General features: G+C 36.4%; 1 protein-coding gene across 3 annotated transcripts; it reads left to right on the top strand.

The window, feature by feature from the left end:
* The first annotated feature begins 276 nt into the window (after positions 1-276).
* Positions 277-13453, top strand: LOC141909754 (uncharacterized). Of its 3 annotated transcripts, none has more exons than XM_074800354.1 (18): positions 277-455; positions 4686-4828; positions 5471-5546; positions 5793-5930; positions 6007-6137; positions 6445-6547; positions 6627-6755; positions 6871-7109; positions 7196-7307; positions 7602-7852; positions 8208-8346; positions 8574-8618; positions 8736-8780; positions 9125-9277; positions 10793-10843; positions 10932-11009; positions 11098-11147; positions 11643-13453. In XM_074800354.1, exons 1-18 carry the CDS (start codon positions 395-397, stop codon positions 11838-11840), a joined length of 2142 nt encoding a protein of 713 aa, XP_074656455.1. In that variant the 5' UTR covers positions 277-394; the 3' UTR covers positions 11841-13453. The 3 variants fall into 3 exon arrangements, 2 of the variants coding, with proteins under 2 accessions (XP_074656455.1, XP_074656456.1); XM_074800355.1 differs by having other exon boundaries at positions 4689-4828; XR_012619788.1 differs by lacking the exons at positions 11098-11147; positions 11643-13453 and adding an exon at positions 9406-9542.
* The last annotated feature ends 10979 nt before the right edge of the window (positions 13454-24432 follow it).

The raw sequence follows: 24432 nt of genomic DNA on the forward strand, positions 1-24432 counted from the left end.
AATGCTTAATGTATATGAAAAAATGGCCGATTTTGCGTACAGAGGGGGAGGGGAGTTGAAAAATTCAAATTCTATGCGTACGTAATAAATGAATGATCCCTGGTGGGATTTCTCTCGTCATCATCATACACGGATATTGTGAATCTTCTCGTCTAATTTATTAATATCCGCCCTGATAGTTGTTAAACGATGATTCTTCCTTATATGGACATGTTTTTGTAGAAGGAAGTGAAATTTTCATATAAAAACGTTGGTTTCCTAATAGTTTAACGCACAGTGCGACGCAGTTTTCTGATTTATAAAGTTGATGATATCGGTGTCCGTGTGAATATTATATAAACACAGTTTTTGTTAGTGGTTCACAGTTAGTTGTTTAGTATCGATAAGTCTCAATATGGCGTCGATGAAGAGTTTGTTTGTAGTCGCTGTATTTTTATACGTCGGGAATTCTCTAGGTAAGTGCATATTTATATCAATATCTCTGGTCGATCGATGTCAATGGATTCATTCTCACGTTGGATTCAACGCTCCGACGACCTAGGAGGCACTTTCCTTATTATCTACATCATTTTTCTGAGAGTAATTAATTGATGTATTCAAATGCAAGTCACATATACTTTAGAACTATAGACGATAAGGAGAGGTTTTGATCCATATTTTAAAAATGCAATTATCAACTGTCTAATCTGATGTCTAATGATCTAATAATCTGTTACTCTAGAAGAGATTCATAATTTTTGATCCATATTTTAAAAATGCAATTATCAACTGTCTAATCTGATGTCTAATGTTCTAATAATCTGTTACTCTAGAAGAGATTCATAATTTTTGATCCATATTTTAAAAACGCAATTATCAACTGTCTAATCTGATGTCTAATGTTCTAATAATCTGTTGTTTGTTGTTTCCTGTTCCAGCTATTTAAATGTCTAATAATCTTATGATAGTTACGATACTGTTTTTCAAACCCGAAGTAAAGTTCTAGCTTCCAACTACTGTCCAAGATCTCATGATCTACTGCCCAATGATCTTTTTTTTAAATTATTTTATTTACTATTTTTATTTATTTTTTTTTATTTATAATTTCTTATTTATAATATCCTTTTTTATCCTTTTTCACTCATGATCAACTGTCTAATAATCTAATGATGAACTGTTCAATGTTCTAATGATCTACTGTCTAATGATTTAATGACGAACTGCCCAATGGTCTCTAATGATTTACTGTCTAATGATTTAATGACGAACTGTCTAATCATCTACTGTCTAATGATCTAATGATGAACTGCCCAATGATCTTTTTTAAATTATTTTTTTAATTATTTTTATTTATTATTTGATTTATTTGATTTATTTTTTGTATTTATTATTTTGTATTTATAATATCCTTTTTTTATCCCTTTCCACTCATGATCAACTGTCTAATAATCTAATGATGAACTGTTCAATGTTCTAATGATCTACTGTCTAATGACCTAATGATTAATGGTTTTTACCTCAAAATTTCAAAGTAAAAGTAGATCAGAGTTTTTAGATTTTATGCAAATCGGAGATTGTGCAATACATCCTAGCAAAGTGGTACGGAATCTGGGTGATTATTTTGACATCAATATGACCATGGATCACCATGTTAAACAAGTCTGCAAGACAGCTTCTTTTGGTCTTTACAAAATAGGCAAAATTAGACATTTTTTAAATAATCCAATCATGGAAAGATTAGTTCATTGTTTTATAACTTCTAGACTTGATTACTGCAATAGTCTGTTACTTGGTACAAGTCTGTACAATATAAAAAAGTTGCGGCTTATCCAAAACTCTGCTGCCCGACTTGTCACGAGATCAAAAAAGGTTGATTCGATTACTCCAATACTTGCGTGCGCCGGGCTTTAGGTTATTTCGAAAACAGTGACCATTTACGAGGAAGGCAAGATGAAAAATAGATTCTGGTAGATATCCAGTCATCTTTCCTTTATCATAGAGTATTTCAATTCAGATTATGAAGGTCCAGGATTTATTTTATACACTTAATGATTATATTTGAGGTCGGGTTTGATGATCAATTTTCAAATTGCCAGAGGCTCCGAAGACGATATAGAAGACTGCAAGTATATCTGATGTGTGGATCCCTGTAACACGCCCTCCATGTGATAGGACACTGTAGCATCCTCTCTTCATAAACTCTCCCCCACTGGTGCAGGCTTTTTTTCAAAGATTTAGATTAATAATTATCAGGATCCAGTTCCATAGTTCCACTTGGGTTTATGATTTTAGGATTAAATCATTGAAGATGAACTAATACAGAACTGTGAACTGTTCTAGATTTTCAGTATTTGTTACTTCTTTATCCAGAGAAATACTGATTTCTTTTGTTACAAAAATATGAAAGATGTTACTGAGGGTCTTACTGTTGATTACTGATTAATTTGAGCAGAAATATGAAAGATGTTACTGAGGGTCTTACTGTTGATTTCTGATTAATTTGAACAGAAATATGAAAGATGTTACTGAGGGTCTTACTGTCGATTACTGATTAATTTGAACAGAATTATGAAAGATGTTACTGATTAATTTTCTTTCATATTACAATAGAAAATTCAATTTGTTACTGATAACAGTTTTTAGAGGTTGCAGCCCTGCTAATTTAAACACAAGATTCCAAACAGATTGAAGTGATTTTTCTCAATGATTTCAAGCACATATTCGTATATATCACATCAAATAGGAAGTTGATTGTAAATCTATTAATAGATTAGATTTAGACGTGAGGCATTTATACATTTCACATTCACAGCAGTTAAAACTGTGACTTTTTACTTGTGTTGTGTGAATATGTTGTGTGATTGTTGTATGGCTGCGAAAACGAAAACTGGGTTTAGGGGTGGGTTTAGGGGCCAGTTTCTTACAAGCCTCGGCTTTTTACTGCTCCCTCCTCTCTATTTCTGTTATATATACTGTGGAATAAATCCATTTATTTATTCATTTATTCACTTGTATTGAAACATCTATTCATGTATATCTGTGTATTACCGATAATAATGATTTTGCATTATATGTAACTGAAAGTGTAAAGGAAAATAAAGAAAGGTGATGATGATATAGAAGAAAGCAAGTATATCTGATGTGTGGATCCCCTGTAACACCCCCTCCATGTGATAGGACACTGTAGCATCCTCTCTTCATAAACCCTCCCCCACTGGTGCAGGCTTCTATTCAAAGATTTAGATTAATAATTATCAGGATCCAGTTCCATAGTTCCACTTGAGTTTATGATTCTAGGGTTAAATCATTGAAGGTGAACTAACACAGAACTGTAAACTGTTCTAGATTTTCAGTATTTGTTACTACTTTATCTAGAGAAATACTGATTTGATTTGTTTGATGCTTACACAAATGTGAAAGATGTTTCTGAGGGTCTTACTGTTGATTGCTGATTAATTTGAACAGAAATATGAAATATGTTACTGAGGGTCTTTCAATAGAAAATTCAATTTGTTACTGATAACAGTTTTTATAGGTTGCAGCCCTGTTAATTCTAACAAAAGATTCCTAACTGATTGAAGTGATTTTTTGTCAATGATTTCAAGCACATATTCTTATATATCACATCAAATAGGGAGTTGATTGTAAATCTATTAATAGATTAGATTTTGACGTGAAGCATTGTTTCTATACATTACACATTGACAGCAGTTGAAACTGTGACTTTTTACTTCAGTAAATGGCCAATATGACGCGTTGTTACGGATCTGTAGCCAGCAGTTTTCATGGGCAATTATTTTATTTCAATAAAGCATAGGCAATATAGTAGTCGATTGAAGGGTTTGTGTTGGCGGTAGGGAATCAAACCCTTGCAAGCGAGGAATAGATGAAGGTCTCTGAATTCAGGCATAAATTACACCGCGAACCTAGTGTCCGATAAAGGATCGCAGATCAAAAGGTGAAACCAAAATCAGTCGACCTTTTTGGGAACAAAACAATCACACACAGCCGACCGACCCATTTCGTAAGCCGATCGGCCCTTGGGAGATACAAATGTAAGAAAGATGAACTGATCAAAGCATCTTTAAAATTTCCCTTGAAAATTTTTAGAATGTGTTAAAGTGCGAATTTCAGCGAAGAATAATGGCCGCTAGTCGGCCATCTTTATTCAGACCAGGTCAGGTTTTGGGGGCAAGCGATGAATCACCGACGTAGCATAACTATTCCTGTAAACACTATTTTGCCGATACCTCGCTCTGATTGGCTCATTTACACCGCGCATGCGCACTGAGGTGTGCGACTTTAAAAATGTGTACAGAAAATACAACAGAGAGAAAAGAGAACAGTATTGAAACTGAGGCCTGCGAGCACTGGCACAGTTACTTACTACTAGACCACCGCGGCACAGTCAAATACAGTTGGAATCTTTTACCAGCCCTCAACCTAACCTTAACCCCAATAGTCAGCGCCGTATGTCTATAAAATGTGTTGTGAAATGAGATAGAATTTTGAATACAATTAATTTGCCGCTTTAATTTTGACAGTATTTCCGCGCCATGATATGAGGCAGCAGCAGTTTCTGTATAAGTTCATTGATATTTTTTCTATATTGGCAGATGTTAAAACTGACTCAACTTGTAGTATCGGGCGGTCATATAGATTACAGACCGGTTTCTGTACATTCATTGATATGTTTTCTATATTAGCAGACGCGAATACAGATTCAACTTGCAGTCGGTCATACAGATTACAGACCGGTAGATCAGGTTACATCACTAGTCCTGGATATCCGGACAATTATAGTGAGTTACTGTGGTGTAGATGGAAGATTGTTCCACCTGTAAACACGGTAAATATAAAACACAGGAAATTGTGAATCTCAGGAGTGAGAAATATTCACTGTTAAACCGGGTGCGCACACCTTTGCGATCATCATATCATCGCATGCGATGACACAATGAAAATCGCATCATCCCCGCATACCTTAGCGATTTTTATGAAGGCCTCAAATACGTGACTGAGCCGCCATTTTGAGCATCACGTGACTGCTTCATCCTTAATTCTGATTGGCTACTAAACATTTTCGTTCGGAAAATCGGCAGCGTAGCCCGCAGACCTTTACGATTTTTATCGCACGGAAAAATGGCATGCGAAAATATCGAACATGTTTGATTTGTTGCGATGATGCGATGTAATCGGCTCCAGATGCCACCGCATACCTTTACGACAACGCGATAAAACCATGCGATGAAGCAATCATACGATCGCTCGCACAGGTTTGCGCCGGGCTTTAGGAAGAATATTTTTGTCAGCACATTTTGTACGAGTGTCGAACAGAACTTTTATTTCTCTTTGAACCCGACAATCGGGTGCTGAACTGTTTAACTATTACATTACATCACTCATTATCAATAACCCTTAATGATTACAACCAGTTAGAATGATGTGAACACATTTCAATAACGATACATCTAAATTATTTCTATTTCAGAAAGTTGAAATATTGTTTGAAACATTCAGCCTGGAGCCCCCAAATATCGGAGGGAATTGCGTTGACTATATAGCGAGTAAGAATCGAATCACGTTCTTCATTATTTTCTTTTAACGAAACAAAACATGATTTAATTTCGCATGAGTCCAAAAATAGTCTTCACTCATTAGAATGGTTTTAAATCTTATCAGTGAAACTGAACTCTGAATTATATTTGTGTACTTTTAACTTTCATCTTTTATCAGTATTTATATAATAATTATTTAGTAAAAGTGGAGATGAATAAAGATATATTAGAATCATTATGATTGTTATATTACAGTAGGTGGAATTGGATATTGTGGCAGTACAGCGCCCTCTACACAATACTATACCGGTGATGTGTTAATAGAGTTTATATCAGACAACAGTGTAAACTACATGTATAAAGGGTTTAAACTGATTTGGAGGATATTAAAAGGTAGCTCATAATGAGAAGTTTATCGTGGAATCAGTAGATCACATATAAAACAATTCAATTCAATATTTATTTGTAGTTGATTCGACTTGTAGTAAGAAACCTAGAGTACAGGATGATACATCAGGTTACATCACCAGTCCTAAATATCCGGACAAATATAGTGAACACCTTGATTGTAAATGGAGGATTGAGACTCCAAAAAACAAGGTAAATATATACATTGTGATTAAAACCCCTGAAAACATGGTAAATATCTACATTGTGTATTTGTGAAATGTTGATCCTAGAGAAAAAAAATGATATTGTCGCAATTTCTGCACGAGCAGGTCTCAGGAGTGAGTAATATTTGCACTAGTAGAAACTCAATGGGGCTAAGATTAGGTCTAACTTTATCCCTGGATTTAGTTTAACCGATAATTCCGGGTTTAAGTTAAAACTGATCAAAATAAACGGTTCCTGAAATAGATAATGAATGATAATTCAATTCTAAGTTTGTATATATATATTTTTGCAGCTGGTTGAAATATCATTTGACAAGAATTTTCATATAAAGGAAAGTACAGATGTCAATTATAAAGGTGTTTGCTGGGACAAGTTGACGATAGGAAGTGAAATCGGTAAAGATCTAAACACACTTCACACCGTGAATGATTTTTTATGATTCATAAAGTTTTATCAGATTTATTTCTTCATCAGGGAGTAATCAATATTGTGGCTGGACAGCTCCTGGTAAACGATTATACACTGGAAATATAACAATACAGTTTACATCAGACAGTAATAGAAACTATGTCGGGTTCAAACTGTACTGGCGGTTTGTACGAGGTAAAGGTTAAGATAGTTTATCAATAAAAATGGTAGAAAAATGAAATATTTGAACGAAATTCTGAAATTGATGAGATCCATGGATACCACATAAATCAGTTGTTATTTCTTTCAGGTTCAGTTTGGCAGGTGATAGTGTTTACAGGGCGTAGTACAGGTATTATAATACAAACAGTCAGGATAGGTTTCGGTGAGACAGGTAGTGACATCACGTACTTCCACCTGGGAACCGAGTTCGAGGCCGGATCAAACAAGACTCACGAACTGTTGTTACCAGTGAACATCACAAATCCACATCCACCGAGAAAACTCATGTTGAAATCTGCACGGAATACAAACTGGCGCGTCATCCAGGTTATAGAAATATGGAGAGGGAGTGGAGAGAGAGGCCGGTGTGAATTTGATATTAACTCATATATTCATATATTTAAATTCAATAGGTGGCGCTAGTAGGTGTGATAGATGGTGACAATGTTGTGTACATGTATAACTGCAGTAAGAGCCACACAAAGACACAGACTTGTAATTATCATTCAGAAATTCATAAACCAGGTTCGTTAAAACGTATTATTGAACTCAGAATACCTTATGAACTGAACTTATAATTAGACTGTTGCGGTAAGCCTAGGCTAACAAACCTTTTCTTTTAAAACCTGAGTTATGAGCAACTTAACGCCTCAAGCGGGCTAGGTGTAAAGTCTACTAAGGCTCCACGCTGAAAGCTGATGATAATGATGATTATCCGGTCCAATCCGTGTTTGAATTATCCTCAAAGGTCGTAAAAGGGTCCCTCCTCACAGATTGCGGTCAAGTGTGAAAAGTCATATTTTTTCCTGTTATTTCTAGTTAAATGGCAGATCGCTGTTTTTAGTGGAATCAAGTGGAATAGTTCCAGGTTATACTATACCAGTGGAAGAGTTGATATTCAGATTATCGGTGACCGAAATGAATCACAGTTTACATATCTAGGTTCACAATTCGGGAAGATAAGAGAACGAAAAGATGTGATCATCTTCACAAGAAATATTGGAAAACCTAAAACTGTAAAAATAAAACGCGAATCCGGAAATAGAGAAAAATGGTGGTTGCTAAAACAAGTAAGTTGTCAATAAGTCCTAAACTGCTCGTAATGTAGGTCAACCTGCTCATTATGTAGGTCATCCTACTCATGATGTAGGTCATCCTACTCGCGTCGCTATCTGGAATCGAGGATCATCAGTGATTTACATTTTACAGGTGAATTGATTGAAATAATCAATACAGGTTCCCCTTGCCCTCCTTCCCCCTCTCCCTCTCATTGTCCTCCTCACCCCTCACAATCTCCCCTTCTACTCTACCCTCCTCACACCCTCTCATTTCTCACTCCCTCACCTCCTCACTAACTCTCTCACCTCCTCACCCCTCACACCTCTCTCAGGTTTTTACAATCTATCTCTGATTTTCTCGTTGTAGTTCACAATGTTCTCCAGTAAGATTTTCCCGAATCAACAATTTGTCGCTAACACAACAAAAACGATGTCAAACTCAACCACCAGCACACACATTGGATCGAATCAAGTGGCTGTTATTGAGTTAAAAACTGTAGAATTTGGTGAGTACCACAATGAGTACCTCAAGTTAAACACTGTAGATTTTGGTGAGTAGCACAACCTGTAAACCTGCACAGTTGTGACTTCTTAAGCCCGAAAATGGTTGCGTAAGTTGTTAGTTTGTTTGATTGTGTGGAGTTGAATCTAAGTCCTGTAGCTTGAACTTCAGTTAAAACACGGCGGCGCCGCGAGTCGAACCATATTCAAAATCGATAATATATATTTGTAGGACCATCAGCAGTGACACAAGTTACAGAAACCACCTCAACGTCAAGTGAGTTATTTTTACAGAAGGTTTAAAAGTGTACAATCAATTGGTTACATGAGCCCCTTGCAGGTTGGGTTAGGTACCATTTGAAAATTGAACAAACATATATATTTATATTTGTAGGACCATCAACAGTGACACAAGTCACAATAACCACCTCAACATCAAGTGAGTTATTTCTATTGATCACCAAAGTTTTAGAAAGTGTACATTCATTTCATAAGGCCTTCCCAAATAAAAAGGGAATTTCTTTTTAGTTCCCTTTTTAGTCCTAATTCCTGCAATATGAATATAAACACAGAATACACTTCTCCATACCCAAAAACAACTGAATCGCGTCGACTATAGAGTAAAAATGACATTTATTAGTTCACATAAAACAGAATCTTACATATGCGAAATAAATACCCTGATTAAAGCATTTTACTCTTTAAACTTTTTTGAAACAAAAATGCCACGAAAATAATGAATTTGAAACTGTTGACATACAGTTGAGTTTTATATAATTGCAGATTCTAAAAATGCTGGTCCTGCGGACACGGTGGCTGGTTTCTGGGCAACAGTTGGCAGTGCAATCGGTTTCTCAATTGTGATTGCAATCGTTATCGTAGTAACGGTCGTGTTGTATGTACACCGCAGAAACATGTATAACAGAAATAATACTGGTTCGTTGTTTATATTTTACAGGGGGTTTGAGAACTCGTCACTCAATGTCGTAATATTGCTGTATATACAGTTTTAGCAGCATCAGAACCAATTGAATATTCCATGCATAGATTATTCTTATATCTAGAGATTGTCAGGAACCCGATAATGATGCTGATGATTCATACAAATGATGACTTATACTTAGTATATTGAATTGGAAATATGAATTTGTCAGACTCGAAGACTATCACCAAATGAGACGAGAAGATACACAATATCCGTGTAAGAAGATAACAAGAGAAATCCCACAATAAGTTCAGCCAAAACGAGAAACTTGAATAGAAGAGTTATATATATTTGCGCAACGTTTCGGCTAAAGACTATTAGCCATCATCAGGCGTACTGAGTACAGGAGAATATTACAAGATATTTATACAAGACCAAAACAATAGAAGCAGAGTGAGTGATTAAAATATTGAAAGGGGAATTGTTATGTCATTACTTTAATCTATTCCCCTTTCAATATTTTAATCACTCACTCTGCTTCTATTGTTTTGGTCTTGTATAAATATCTTGTAATATTCTCCTGTACTCAGTACGCCTGATGATGGCTAATAGTCTTTAGCCGAAACGTTGCGCAAATATATATAACTCTTCTATTCAAGTTTCTCGTTTTGGCTGAACTTATTGTGGGATTTCTCTTACTATCACCAAATATTTATGTTCTAGGCAAAACATAGACGTGTGGAATTAGCCCTAAGCAATCATCACAGTCGAGTGGTGACCAGTCAGGTCTGATGACCTGATTACAATACCCGATATCATTCTATCATTTGGTCCTCAAAACTTCTTGTAATAGAACGATAACCACACTCAAACGTGGTGAACGGATAATATGATAAAATCCCACTATTTACAGATTAAAAGAATTTTAGAACAAGAATTTATTTATTCAATCTAAAATATATAGAATACACGACGTTTCGATCTCAGACTCCCGACGATGATCTCTAGGGTGAGATTGAAACGTCGTGTATTCTATATATTTTAGATTGAATAAATAAATTATTGTTCTAAAATTCTTTTAATCTGTAAATAGTGGGTTTTTATCTTATTTTCTTGTCTTACTCTTAATAACTGGCAACCATATGAACCGTAAATTAACTATAAACTGTAGGTTCTAATCCGTAGATTTGGCTAGTGCAGTGAACAGTTCAGTACTAGTACCGGTACTAGTCCTTCCTTTATTCCGAAACAAACTATTCCTAAAACTCATCGAGTCCTTGACCTGAAAGAGTTTACTGTTGATGAGAAATACGGTGAAACTCTTAGAGTGAATTGAATCAGAACTAAGAATTAGGAGTAAAAAAATAGAGATGACTTCAGTAATGTGACGACTGATCCAAATGACGACTTACACTTAGTAAATTGAAATAGAAATACAAATTGAGACTCAAAATAGAGAGACGACGGGTTGTAATGTTGCGATGATTTCACTGAACTGTTAAATATTCGTCTATTTCTTTTTTCAGGTGTGGTTTCTGAACCGGATGTCGTTTATGAATGTTCTGTTGGCGCTAGTGGTAACTCGTGTTTTAACATGTTTGAAATGACGTAACTGACTCTGTAGGAATTCTCCGTGATAACGCGATATTTCTCTGTGTTTTGTAGCTCGGATCGACAGACGAACTGTTCCTCCATCTACTCCAGCTGCTCCATCTGCTGCTGGTGTCGGGTTCATTGAAGAAGGTGCGCGCGCAGGTCTTCGCGTCCAACCAGAATCCGTTTCGAATTTTTTAAACCGATTCTATTTCTGAAATGTGTTTTTTATTTCTAGTTGAGAATGTTGAAGACGATGATTTCACGGCTGGAAGTGTTGATATTGAGGTTTGTATCGAACCCTCCCGATCTAGATCCACCTACACCCCCTCAATCTATAGCGTCGAGCCACCCCCCCCCCCCAATCTATAGCGTGGAGCCACCCACACCCCCTCAATCTATAGCGTGGAACAACCTACACCCCCTCGATCTATAGCGTGGAACCACCCACACCCACTCGATCTATAGCATGGAACCACCCACACCCCCTCAATCTATAGCGTGGAACCACCCACACCCCCTCGATCTATAGCGTGGAACCACCCACACCCCCTTGATCTATAGCGTGGAGCCACCCACACTCCCTCAATCTATAGCATGGAGCCAACACTTCAACAATCTGAAGGGAATGCAAGTTTTTGGCTGAGGGGGTGCAGGGTTTCGACTGAGGAGTCCACACTGAGGGGTGAGGGGTCCACACTGAGGGAGGTGAGGGGTCCCGACTATCAGGCTGTTGATACCCGCATAAATTGCGAGATAATTAAACATCTTTTTTTTCTTCAGGATATCGGTGAAGATGGGACGATCTATGCACGACTAGACAACATGTCCCGACCGGACCCCGCGAGGCTTCAACCGAGCACCTCTAGGGGGCGTACTGCTCCACGAGTGATCCTAGGCGCCGAGGAAGATGTCGGATTGTACGGTGAATTAGACTTCAGTCGACCTGCGATACCTTTAACAGAACTAAACAACCGCTGAAACCAGTGAATTATAATCTGCCAATCGCGACAATCAATTCCTATTATTTTTAATTTTCTTTTCTCATTTCTTTTTTGTGTTATTTGTTTTTTCTATCTATTATCTGTAACTATTTTTTATTTTTCGGTCAGCTGTCCCACTGTATGTTTTCCCACTGATATATTGTAAGATTTTTATGATGATCATATAATCATATTCTGTCTTAGAAAACTGATGTATAGGATTATACTATGTCATAATTTTTGCAGGAAATAAAGTAATAATAATAATGATGATAATAGGCCTAATAATAATAATTTATCCAAGTAGAATTTTATAAAAATCAAGACATCATATTCTTTAGATAATAAATGAATTGTAAATAAGTATTTATCTGTCTAATATTGGTGTGTTTGTAATATGTTTCTAATGTTTGTTTATGACTGTGCAGGAGTCAGTTGCCTCTAAGTTGGTTGTTATAGTTAACCAGTGGATAGTTGACTATTGATAGTGACAATTAAAAGTTTATTGTTACTATGTATGCTATTTATCCACCGGTTATCTTTATCCATCTTAACAAGCTGCTACAGCCTCCGCCCCCCTCCCCCGGGCCAGTTGCGTAGTCATAACTTGAGTCCAAAAGTGGTCTTGAATCTTAAGACTGGTCTTAAGTTGTTAGATTGGCTATAGAACTAAGTTGGTCTTAGACTGGTCTTAAGTTGTTAGGTCGGCTATAGAACCAAAATGAGCTTAGAAAGGTCTTAAAGTTGTTAGATTGGCTATAGAACTAAATTGGTCTTAGGCTGGTCTTATGTAGTTAGATTGGTTATAGAACCAAAATGAGCTTAGACTGGTCTTAAGTTGTTAGATTGGCTATAGAACTAAGTTGGTCTTAGACGGGTCTTAAGTTGTTAGATTGGTTATAGAACCAAAATGAGCTTAGACTGGTCTTAAGTTGTTAGATTAGCTATAGAACCAAAATGAGCTTAGACTGGTCTTTAGTTGTTAGATTGGCCATAGGACCAAGTTGGTCTGAGACTGGTCTTAAGTTGTTAGATTGGCTATGGAACTATGGTCTTGGGTCTAAGATTTTATCTTAAGACTGATTTTAAGTTTATGTCAGATTGGCTGTAGAACTGGTCTTAGACTGGTTGAAAGTCTAACCATGACTATGCAACCGGCACAGAGCCGTCGGTAGGAATTTTTCAGTGGCAAGGCTTATTTCTGAAGGGGGGTCTGGGGCCCTCCCCTAGAAAGATTTTGATAATTCAATCGCCGGAGATGCGTTTTGGGGCCATTTCATGGTCTCATTCATAGAAACATGAGAAGTCGTGAGCCAACCACCTAGTACAGAGAACGACGAGCTGCTACGCGGTACAGCGTGCTTTGAAAAAACTTAAAGCAAAAAAGTGGGGCGGCTTTGGCCGACCCTGCCGCCCCTGTTCCGACGGCCCTGCGGCAGCTGGATCCAGTTCCACTTTTCGCGGTTAAATCTTAAATGTTATGATAAATCTCAGCACTATGAAACTGGATCAATATTTTCATCATCTAACCCGCGGGTTACATATGTATTTTCATTGATTGTATGAACTAAAAAGGAATGAATTAATTTGAGAAGATAATTTGAATATAACCACTAACAGTCGTTAGCGTTTTATTTTTTTTTGTCGTTTTGATGACGTCATGGATATCTTACGGAAAACCCAGTCTCATGGAAGAGGAGTTTGCATCTTGACCCCTCCAAATTTGGTGACTTTCTACATACATTTATTTCACCGTACGGTACTGCCGCTATACTCCTTGTTAGCGGGATTTTCATACACTAACGCAAGTCGACTCTGGCAAGCAAGGGTTATGGAGTATAACTAGAGAGCACGTCGATTGCCAGAGTTGACTTACGTTAGTGTATAGAAAAAACCGCTAACGATGAGCATCAGAGCCGTCGGAAGGAATTTTTCAGTGGCGAGGCTTATTTCTGAAGCATTATGAGAATGCCGGTTTGCTAGCGTATCTATTTAACACCCGTATTGCTCGGGTTAGTTTTACTATCAACGGGTGGCGCTGTATGTAAATTTCACATAAATCAACGACTTTCGGCTATTAGCGGTACTTAAGACCACTTGAAAACATCGTAGTCAATTACGCGGTAGTAGTGAAAATAAAAAGTTACAGTTCGGTGTACAGCACCATAGCACCCATATAATACCACATACATTTTATTCAGACTAAGGACTATTAGTTAACACTGATCTTCATTTCCATTAATTAATGATCTGTTGAATTAATTAGTAATCCAGTCTTTCGGTGTTCGAGATAAAATGCCCGCAAAATAAGAACTAACGAACCAGGGCTGACCACAAATTGCCCAACAGATAGATTTAAAATTTTTGGAAACGTTTTGACAAGTACTGGCTATATAGGCCCTAGTAAATTATCTGTTTTGCAAACAATTAAGTTGTTTGGTGTCAAATAACTAGATATGATGTGGACATTAAATTAAAAATTGTTTAACTGACCAATGCTTGACCAGTACTGACCAATTACCACTAACTAGAACCCACCATAAGTAATTTATATGTTTAGTAAAGCAATAAAATCGTGTTTGGGCGTCGAGCTACTAGATACGATGCGGGCTATGATCTAACAACTATTTAACTGACCAATATTTTACCAATACTGACCTTAAAGTAATTTGTTTATTCTAGAAGCAACACAGTCGTGTTTGGTGTCAAATAATTAGAAATGGTGTGGGCTTTCATCTAACAACTATTCAAGTGACCAAATATTGACCAATACTGACCACATAGCTATATTTATCTGTTTCGGACACAACTTAGTCGTGTCTCGTATCAAATAATTTCATTCGGTCTGAACGTTAATATAATAACTCTTTTACCTGTACAAGCTACACCAGTACTGTCTAATTACCGATTAAATGTTTTTAGAAATAACACGGGGTATTGCCTGAATCCTTCGTCAGTACTACTCTTATTAAATGTGTCGTTTTAAAAGTCTTGTCCAATTTTTATTGTAGGAAGCGAGCTAACTTTGAAATTTCCCACTAAATGCAAAAGATTTTTACGTAGGGTTTTGAACGAACAACGTTTCGATTTGTAATTGTAACGTGCGCATTTGAGCCTGTAACGTGCACATTTCACTAGTGTGAACGTGCGTATCGGTACCAACATGCGAAACTTGTCAAACTTTTGCGTTCAAGACGTTTAAACTGAACACTAAAGGAGATATTATATCATATCATATCATATCATATCATATCATATCATATCATATATATATGAATAATGAATAGATGGAAGATAATGTAGTAGTTTTGAATGTTTCGTAACTGCCGTCCACTGACCGCAGATCATCAAAGTTAATCGCCTCATATGAAATATGTATTCGTTATAAGGGATGTAGTAGTTCAGTGAGAATTCAAACTTATGGGTAATTTTAAGTGATCACAACGCTGACCAATAGAGAAAGCTGTATCACAACAGAAGTGCGACTAACGTATCTTATTGAAACATTGTAAAATACCGGAGAGTAAATGGGAGAACCCTGAATTCGAAACAATTCCACACTCGGATCGTTTACTTTGAAAACACAATTTGCAATTTGTGGACATGCATTATTTCTGCACCAAAAGCATGAAGTATATTATCTTTGCTCGTAAAAATTTGAAATTTTGAGGAAGATTTTTGGCCTCGTTTACCTGTGAACACGTCCTTCATATATCTTCTAAGACCGATCTTGATATAATGCTGAGAGTTTAGAGAAAATTATGGTAGGATGTAAACTTAGGCCGCTTCGTATCCGTGGAAGGTTGCTAATTATTGATCTTATACACAATAATCATAAGTACGTAACACGAGACTCCATAGAATATCGTTTTTCAATCATACGTACACAAATTATTGCGATATAAAGATAAATAGTACTTTAATATACTTTTTACTTCTTATACTGAATATTTCTTTAGTAGTATTAATAAAGAGTGGATCAGCAGGCTACCTGAGCCCATTCCACGATTTGAGGTCAGTTGCCAAAAGTTAGTAAGTTTACATACCAGTGGATAGTTAACATTTAAAATGACAATTAAAACTTCATTGCTAAAAATAACTTTGTATTCGTAGAATAGTTACACTCAAATGCGGAGAATTGATAATACTATAATACGATACGAAAATTCACTGTGTACAAATTCAAAAAGATGATCTCTAGTGAACGATCGAACGTTGTGTCGTTATTTTCTAATGATAAAACTTGGTTTGAGATTTGAAATGTGTACATATTGGATCTTTTTCATATTAACAGTGTATTTGGTCATGTATCATATTGTATAATGGTTAATTTAAACTAACTGGTTTTAGAGTTGTATCCTTAAATCCTGTAATAGAGGATGCAATCTTTTTGCGGCAAACAGTACAAATAGCTAGAAAAAGCAACGATAGTGCATTGGTAAACTTAAAGCAAGCGTACAATTGGTTGTTTAGGTTTTTCGTTGGGAAAATTAATGTTTAATCATTATTGAAATATCCGAGGCGAGCTTTTCCAGGAATTTACAAAGTTGAGCTTTACACAAGGAATTTTTTTTGTGGTCCGATATCCGTGATTACCTCTGGCTTGGAGAGATACAATCTAAAACCAACCGTCGAGTCAAATATTTTCGTAAAAGCGCCTTTAGTCGTCATGAACACCCGATTTGAATTCAAATTCAAAAGACTCCTAAAAACGCACCTGTTTACTCGATTACTGTAAAGCGCTTGAGCATTTATATGCAAGAATCAGTGAAATTGGCGCTTTATCAGTTGTATTCATCATTCAAACCATTATTCTCCTTATCCTATGAATTTGGAGACCCATCCTCGCATGAGAATGAATATAATGTGATTCAATTAAAGATGACACATGGCCTCAATATCATAACGTTATGTTTTTTAACGGGTGGGCGAGATTATATTCTTATGTTTTTGTTTCTCTGAATGTCGCTATTTAAGAGTTCAATAATAATTTCAGTCAACCAAACAAAGGATTTTTCTGTATGTTTCGTGTCCTGTTTTTCCATAACCCTAGGACTGCATTTTAGGTATTTTTCCTGGATGACCGAACGCTGCTGTTCTTTTCTAGTAATTTGATGATATCTGTCGAAATCTAAATTTTAAAAAGGAATCAGGCATATCTCCTTGTTTGATTAAGTAAGAACTCAACTTTAAGGGACACTCCCTTAAAGGCGCCGAAGTAAAATTAGGAGTCTTTTGAATTTGAATTCAAATCGGGTGTTCATGACGACTATAGGCGCTTTTACGAAACTGAATCTTTGTAAATCGATTTAAGTTTCACGTTTACGGCACGCGGTCGGTTAGTGAATCCGATTTGGTAAATCAAATCGTTTATGGACGCGGTTTAGTAAATTGATTTATTAAATCGACTAACTTGCTCGGCGAGCAAGTTAGTGGCGATTTAGTCAGTGAAATCCAACTTGGCGTCCTCTTCGACCGCAGGCTAAAGACATCTATTGCAGACCATCATCTATCAATAATTCGGTCACCATTGACGCCCATTTTCTTTCGAATCGCGACCTTTAGATTGATAAATTGATTCGACTCGTTTACGAAAAACGATTCGATTTACAACATCGAATCGGAATTTAATTAAACCGAATCAGATTCAATTTCGTAAAAGCGCCTTATAATTGAGCATTTTAGGGCTGGAGCAAGAAACGTGTGGGATCGTCCGCCAAGGTATCGCTAAGGAGTCAGTCCGTGGTGGCTTTTGAAAGCGACGACCGCATATGAATGCATTGATTGAATGACATCTCAAAAGTCAGATTATATAAAATTAAACATGATATACGGAAAGGTTCTTCCAATTAGGCCTATACTGGTAAAAATGAAATGACCCAATATGTGACATAAATGTTCAATCAAAAAGTAGAAAGTGAATCCGTAATTCAGTATGGTAGGCCTATTGTTACAACATCAAACACTAAAATTCAATCCTTTGTTAAATTGGAAGCCAGTGTAGATGAGCAAGTATCGTGGTCCCTGATTTTAGTTATCGTAATAATTCAAGGCACGCGATTTTGAACTGTTCAACAAGTTGGAGTTTGTGTAAAGATGAATGAGTTTGAAATGGAGTGGACTTCAGATATTACTGTTTGCATGCCTATGTCTATTACTTAATCTTTTTACTAATCATAGAAAATTGTGGTAAAATATTTGACTCGACGGTTGGTTTTAGATTGTATCTCTCCAAGCCAGAGGTAATCACGGATATCGGACCACAAAAAAAATTCCTTGTGTAAAGCTCAACTTTGTAAATTCCTGGAAAAGCTCGCCTCGGATATTTCAATAATGATTAAACATAAATTTTCCCAACGAAAAACCTAAACAACCAATTGTACGCTTGCTTTAAGTTTACCAATGCACTATCGTTGCTTTTTCTAGCTATTTGTACTGTTTGCCACAAAAAGATTGCATCCTCTATTACAGGATTTAAGGATACAACTCTAAAACCAGTTAGTTTAAATTAACCATTATACAATATGATACATGACCAAATACACTGTTAATATGAAAAAGATCCAATATGTACACATTTCAAATCTCAAACCAAGTTTTATCATTAGAAAATAACGACACAACGTTCGATCGTTCACTAGAGATCATCTTTTTGAATTTGTACACAGTGAATTTTCGTATCGTATTATAGTATTATCAATTCTCCGCATTTGAGTGTAACTATTCTACGAATACAAAGTTATTTTTAGCAATGAAGTTTTAATTGTCATTTTAAATGTTAACTATCCACTGGTATGTAAAATTACTAACTTTTGGCAACTGACCTCAAATCGTGGAATGGGCTCAGGTAGCCTGCTGATCCACTCTTTATTAATACTACTAAAGAAATATTCAGTATAAGAAGTAAAAAGTATATTAAAGTACTATTTATCTTTATATCGCAATAATTTGTGTACGTATGATTGAAAAACGATATTCTATGGAGTCTCGTGTTACGTACTTATGATTATTGTGTATAAGATCAATAATTAGCAACCTTCCACGGATACGAAGCGGCCTAAGTTTACATCCTACCATAATTTTCTCTAAACTCTCAGCATTATATCAAGATCGGTCTTAGAAGATATATGAAGGACGTGTTCACAGGTTAACGAGGCCAAAAATCTTCCTCAAAATTTCAAATTTTTACGAGCAAAGATAATATACTTCATGCTTTTGGTGCAGAAATAATGCATGTCCACAAATTGCAAATTGTGTTTTCAAAGTAAACGATCCGAGTGTGAAATTGTTTCGAATTCAGGGTTCTCCCATTTACTCTCCGGTATTTTAAATGTTTCAATAAGATACGGTAGTCGCACTTCTGTTGTGATACAGCTTTCTCTATTGGTCAGCGTTGTGATCACTTAAAATTACCCATAAGTTTGAATTCTCACTGAACTACTACATCCCTTATAACGAATATATATTTCAAATGAGGCGATTAACTTTGATGATCTGCGGTCAGTGGACAGCAGTTACGAAACATTCAAAACTACTACATTATCTTCCATCTATTCATTATTCATAAATTATATGATATGATATGATATGATATAATATCTCCTTTAGTGTTCAGTTTAAACGTCTTGAACGCAAAAGTTTGACAAGTTTCGCATGTTGGTACCGATACGCACGTTCACACTAGTGAAATGTGCACGTTACAGGCTCAAATGCGCACGTTACAATTACAAATCGAAACGTTGTTCGTTCAAAACCCGATGTGAAAATCTTTTGCATTTAGTGGGAAATTTCAAAGTTAGCTCGCTTCCTACAATAAAAATTGGACAAGACTTTTAAAACGACACATATAATAAGAGTAGTACTGACGAAGGATTCAGGCAATACCCCGTGTTATTTCTAAAAACATTTAACCGGTAATTAGACAGTACTGGTGTAGCTTGTACAGGTAAAAGAGTTGTTATATTTACGTTCAGACCGAATGAAATTATTTGATACGAGACACGACTAAGTTGTGTCCGAAACAGATAAATATAGCTATGTGGTCAGTATTGGTCGAGATTTGGTCACTTGAATAGTTGTTAGATGAAAGCCCACACCATTTCTAATTATTTGACACCAAACACGACTGTGTTGCTTCTAGAATAAACAAATTACTTTAAGGTCAGTATTGGTAAAATATTGGTCAGTTAAATAGTTGTTAGATCATAGCCCGCACCGTATCTAGTAGCTCGACGCCCAAACACGATTTTATTGCTTTACTAAACATATGAATTACATATGGTGGGTTCTAGTTAGTGGTAACTGGTCAGTACTGGTCAAGCATTGGTCAGTTAAACAATTTTTAGTTTAATATCCACATTATATCTAGTTATTTGACACCAAATAACTTAATTGTTTGCAAAACAGATAATTTACTATATAGCCAGTACTGGTCATGCATTGGTCAGTTGATAGACCAAGGTCCACGCCACGAGTTATTTGATACTAAACATTATTGTGTCGTTTCGGAAAATTTATCTGTTGGGCAATTTGTGGTCAGCCCTGGTTCGTTATTTCTTATTTTGCGGGCATTTTATCTCGAACCACCGAAAGACTGAATTAGGCTACTAATTAATTCAACAGATCATTAATTAATGGAAATGAAGATCAGTGTTAACTAAGTCCTTAGTCTGAATGAAATGTATGTGGTATTATATGGGTGCTATGGTGCTGTACACCGAACTGTAACTTTTTATTTTCACTACTACCGTAATCGACTATGATGTTTTCAAGTGGTCTTAAGTACCGCTAATAGCCGAAAGTCGTTGATTTATGTGAAATTTACACACAGCGCCACCCGTTGGTAGTAAAACTAACCCGAGCAATACGGGTGTTAGCCTAAATAGATACGCTAGCAAACCGGCATTCTCATAATGGTGAAATACCAACTGCGCACCCCTCGACGGAGAAACCCATCCTCATCGGAGCTGCACCGTCGATGTCATACAACTACACTTCGGATACCCCTGAGGACCATACTCTCATCTGGAAAATTTGCGTCTCGAAATGTGCTTCCTTTCTATCTAGTCAACACGCGGGATCATCAACTAAGAGAACTTCTACATCATTACCCGAAAAAAATAACTAAAATAAACGATCGGACTATTTACACGTAGAAAACGACCAAAAAAATAAAAAAATGGACGAAATGATCTTCAACCTTGTAATTGACGGACGCCGGGCGCCGAAGGCACCCGGAGGATGTCCCTTTGGTAAACGTGTAGACTAGCTGACAAAGTCAGAAAAAAATGACGTCACTTGACGTCCGGTTTGAAGAGCTCAGACCACTATTCCAAAATCTTCTATATCCTATAGTAAAAACAAGAAATTCAAGAGTTTAGTTCATATATAAGCGCGTAAATTCAGGGGAAATCCTGCTTATGGCTCATAGGCCAGCATCTTAGCTACGCATTGAAGTGGTTTTCGCCCCACATACCCAACCTAACTTTTGAAATAATCAAACCTTTAGAAAGGAGGGGTATCCCGGTACAGGTATGCCAGTACATCCGAGCCAAATATCTAAGGGAATCCCCCACCGTGTTTGGTACCCTTACTCCAAGCAAAAAAAGTCCAGGGAATCCCTTATTTCATCATCAATCTGTCTCTCAGGATCAATGGATTTCATACATATAACCGAAATTCGTTACCTATTCCATTTGCAGAAATTATGGCAACATTTATGGGGGACCTCTTCTTCACTCTAGGTACTATTTTTGGGGTCCGGCCCTACGCATTTTCGAGCTACTAACCTACTAATGTCTATTTATTAATTGATGAGACCTGTTTTTCTTGGATATTTTGCTAACTTTTTGGGGTACATACCTCATTTATGTCTTAACAGAATGCCAAAAATCGCGGACAACAACTGAATATCCGATATATTTCCAGTTCTGTACCAATTAGATGCATTGGCAAAAAGACTCCTTAAGTCCAGTTGAATGAGAGAGAAAATCCTCCATTTTGTCAAATTTCTTGAATTTTTACATTGTCACCATGCCTACGAAATGAAGTTATTTTTCTTGTGGGGTCTCAACAACTAAATCAGGGTGGCGTAGGCATGGTAACAATGTTCAAATCCAAGAAATTTGACAAAATGGAGGATTTTCTCTCTCATTCAACTGGACTTAAGGAGTCTTTTTGCCAATCCATCTAATTGGTACAGAACTGGAAATATATCGGATATTCAGTTGTTGTCCGCGATTTTTGGCATTCTGTTAAGACATAAATGAGGTATGTACCCCAAAAAGTAAGCAAAATATCCAAGAAAAACAGGTCTCATCAATTAATAAATAGACATTAGTAATTGTGGTCTGATGCCTGAAGTTCATGGGGAAATCGGAAGTAGAATTACGTCACGCTAAAATCCGGCAGCCCATTAACTAAATAAAATAAGCCAATTTATGGATCGGGTTATTTCAGAATTTATTTATTTCATGAAATTTCGAACAAGATTGGGTCGATGAATAGTTTAACAATGAACCGCGTTGATCGAACGAGTTCGAAAATAGCTGAAATCCCCTTAGCAACGGGAGTGAATTCATAATAAACAAACCACGCGCCGGCCGCGGCCCGGTGCCACGCGGTTCGGCGCGCAGGTTCGAATTCCGGAGAATTACGCTCTCGCGCGCGCAGCTGTCATTCCCAGCGGCAGCACTGAAATACACTTTTTTAATCAAAAGTAACGACCCTAAAAACTGCGGTGAGAGTCGCGTTAGAGTCTTAAAATTTCTCGGCCAGCGCGGCGGCGGATCGGCACGGAAGGCGTAGTCTCGCTCTCGAGCAGCAGCGACATCGCGGTCGGCAAAAACATTAGTCTCCGCCCCTTCTTCAGCAAATAAGGAATTCGGAATCGCTGGCCACGTGCACTGCTTATTTTGAACCGTATTCCCGGCGGATTAGAAAGAAATGTATATTTTTCGCAAGAGAAATCAATTTTTGTACAGACATACGCATTTCCTGCTAATTCGAGTTTTTTCTAGCAGAAAATAATTTTCCGATTTGTGCGTTTCAAACGCGTATTCGATTTTTTTTCTTTTTGAAGCTAATTAAGAAATGCGTTGTAATCTTCTCATCTTCCTTTTATTTCCAAATGGAGCTAATTTCTAAATTAACTACCAGGTCAAAATTCTTCAATATTGCAAAAACCCCTCTCAGTTTCCACCATAGAAATGTCATTGGTTACATTATGGTTTCACAAGGAGTTTTAAACCATTAAAAAATGACACTTTATCTAAACCGAAAGAATAATCTTTTTAGCAGACAGTGGTACCGAGACCTGATTTATAAGAAATTTTTCAAGTTTTTTTTCTCGCAAAAATTAAAACATTAAATTTCATTTGATCTTATAATATAAGATTAAAGAATTATGAGGTTTGATTCATTTCTGAAATTTGGGCTTATAATATATCAAGCCCAAATTTCAGAAATGAATCAAAACTTACAGTTACAGAGTTACAGTTTCATCTTCTTTCTTCCCACCCCTTAACTCGAGCATTAATTTTAAATTTTCCAAGTTTTGACTAAGAATTGATTTAATTTCTTCATTAATTCATTGCTTTGGGTTCAACTACAGTACAATTTCAATATGAAATATTGGAGTTGATTCTCTTTCCAGTTTCATTAACAACATTTAAGTGTGCTCCTTGTCACTGACAATATTTTGAGTGTTTTCGACTTCGTTACCCCGTACTTGAGGTTGTTTTCCCCCATCGCTATCATTTCTTACTATGAAAAATTGAATCAAGCTGTGACGAGGCGTCCGTCACTTAGATTTCATCTATTACATATTATCATATTATGTAGTACAGCTTATTTTTTGCGACAGCGCCACGGCGCTGGAGCATATTAACCATCTGGTGTCTTCCAATACCACCACCCAGTGGGCTCAAATTCAAGTTCAAATATACTTTATTGATACTCATCAAATATACTTAATTGTTACTTTATTCAATACAATATTGTTCCCAGTACTGCAAATACATCAGATTTCTGCAATTAAGTAGAAAGAACACAAATAAAATTAAGAATCTTTTAGTATTCAGAAAACAACGTACAAGTTATTTTTCAATTTTAATTAGCAATGAGATAATTTTTTTGCGACGCTCACGCATTCCCTTTCTGGAAGGCAGATCGGCTCTTCCCTGAAAAATTAATTGCTGAATCGACGTCCCGCTAATGATGAAAACTATCTTTAGATCCCCTGATTTCAAAATTCAAAAATATAGATTTATATGAACCTTAGGTCTACCTTGTAATTAACAAATTATTCGAAAGCAAAGATCTTGCATTCGAGTTTATTCATTTTAAGCAGTTTCGTTATTTCAAGCCCCGGATTGATTGTCTAAATCTCTTTGCTCCTCTCATGACTTGTATTCAATTAAATTTTCTATTCTCATTCTACAATTGGTACGTGAATACTATCAACGGTAGCATTTCTTTCTTTTCATTTCGTTTTTCATAATGATTTTGTAATATTTAAATCTTCATTTTATCGTGACGGGTGCTTCCGCTTTTAAACTGTTAGTTTATTACTTCAGATTTTGTAATCTTCA

Source organism: Tubulanus polymorphus, chromosome 8 (genome assembly GCF_964204645.1).
Source record: "Tubulanus polymorphus chromosome 8, tnTubPoly1.2, whole genome shotgun sequence".
In the NCBI taxonomy this organism is placed as follows: domain Eukaryota; kingdom Metazoa; phylum Nemertea; class Palaeonemertea; order Tubulaniformes; family Tubulanidae; genus Tubulanus; species Tubulanus polymorphus.

Bases quoted from the DNA above. Each gene is read 5' to 3' on its own strand.
- LOC141909754 (XM_074800354.1), top strand. From the start codon at position 395: ATGGCGTCGATGAAGAGTTTGTTTGTAGTCGCTGTATTTTTATACGTC. The intron at 6,548-6,626 runs GTAAAGATCTAA...TTTCTTCATCAG, and splicing joins GACGATAGGAAGTGAAATCG to GGAGTAATCAATATTGTGGC. The intron at 7,110-7,195 runs GTTATAGAAATA...TAAATTCAATAG, and splicing joins CAAACTGGCGCGTCATCCAG to GTGGCGCTAGTAGGTGTGAT.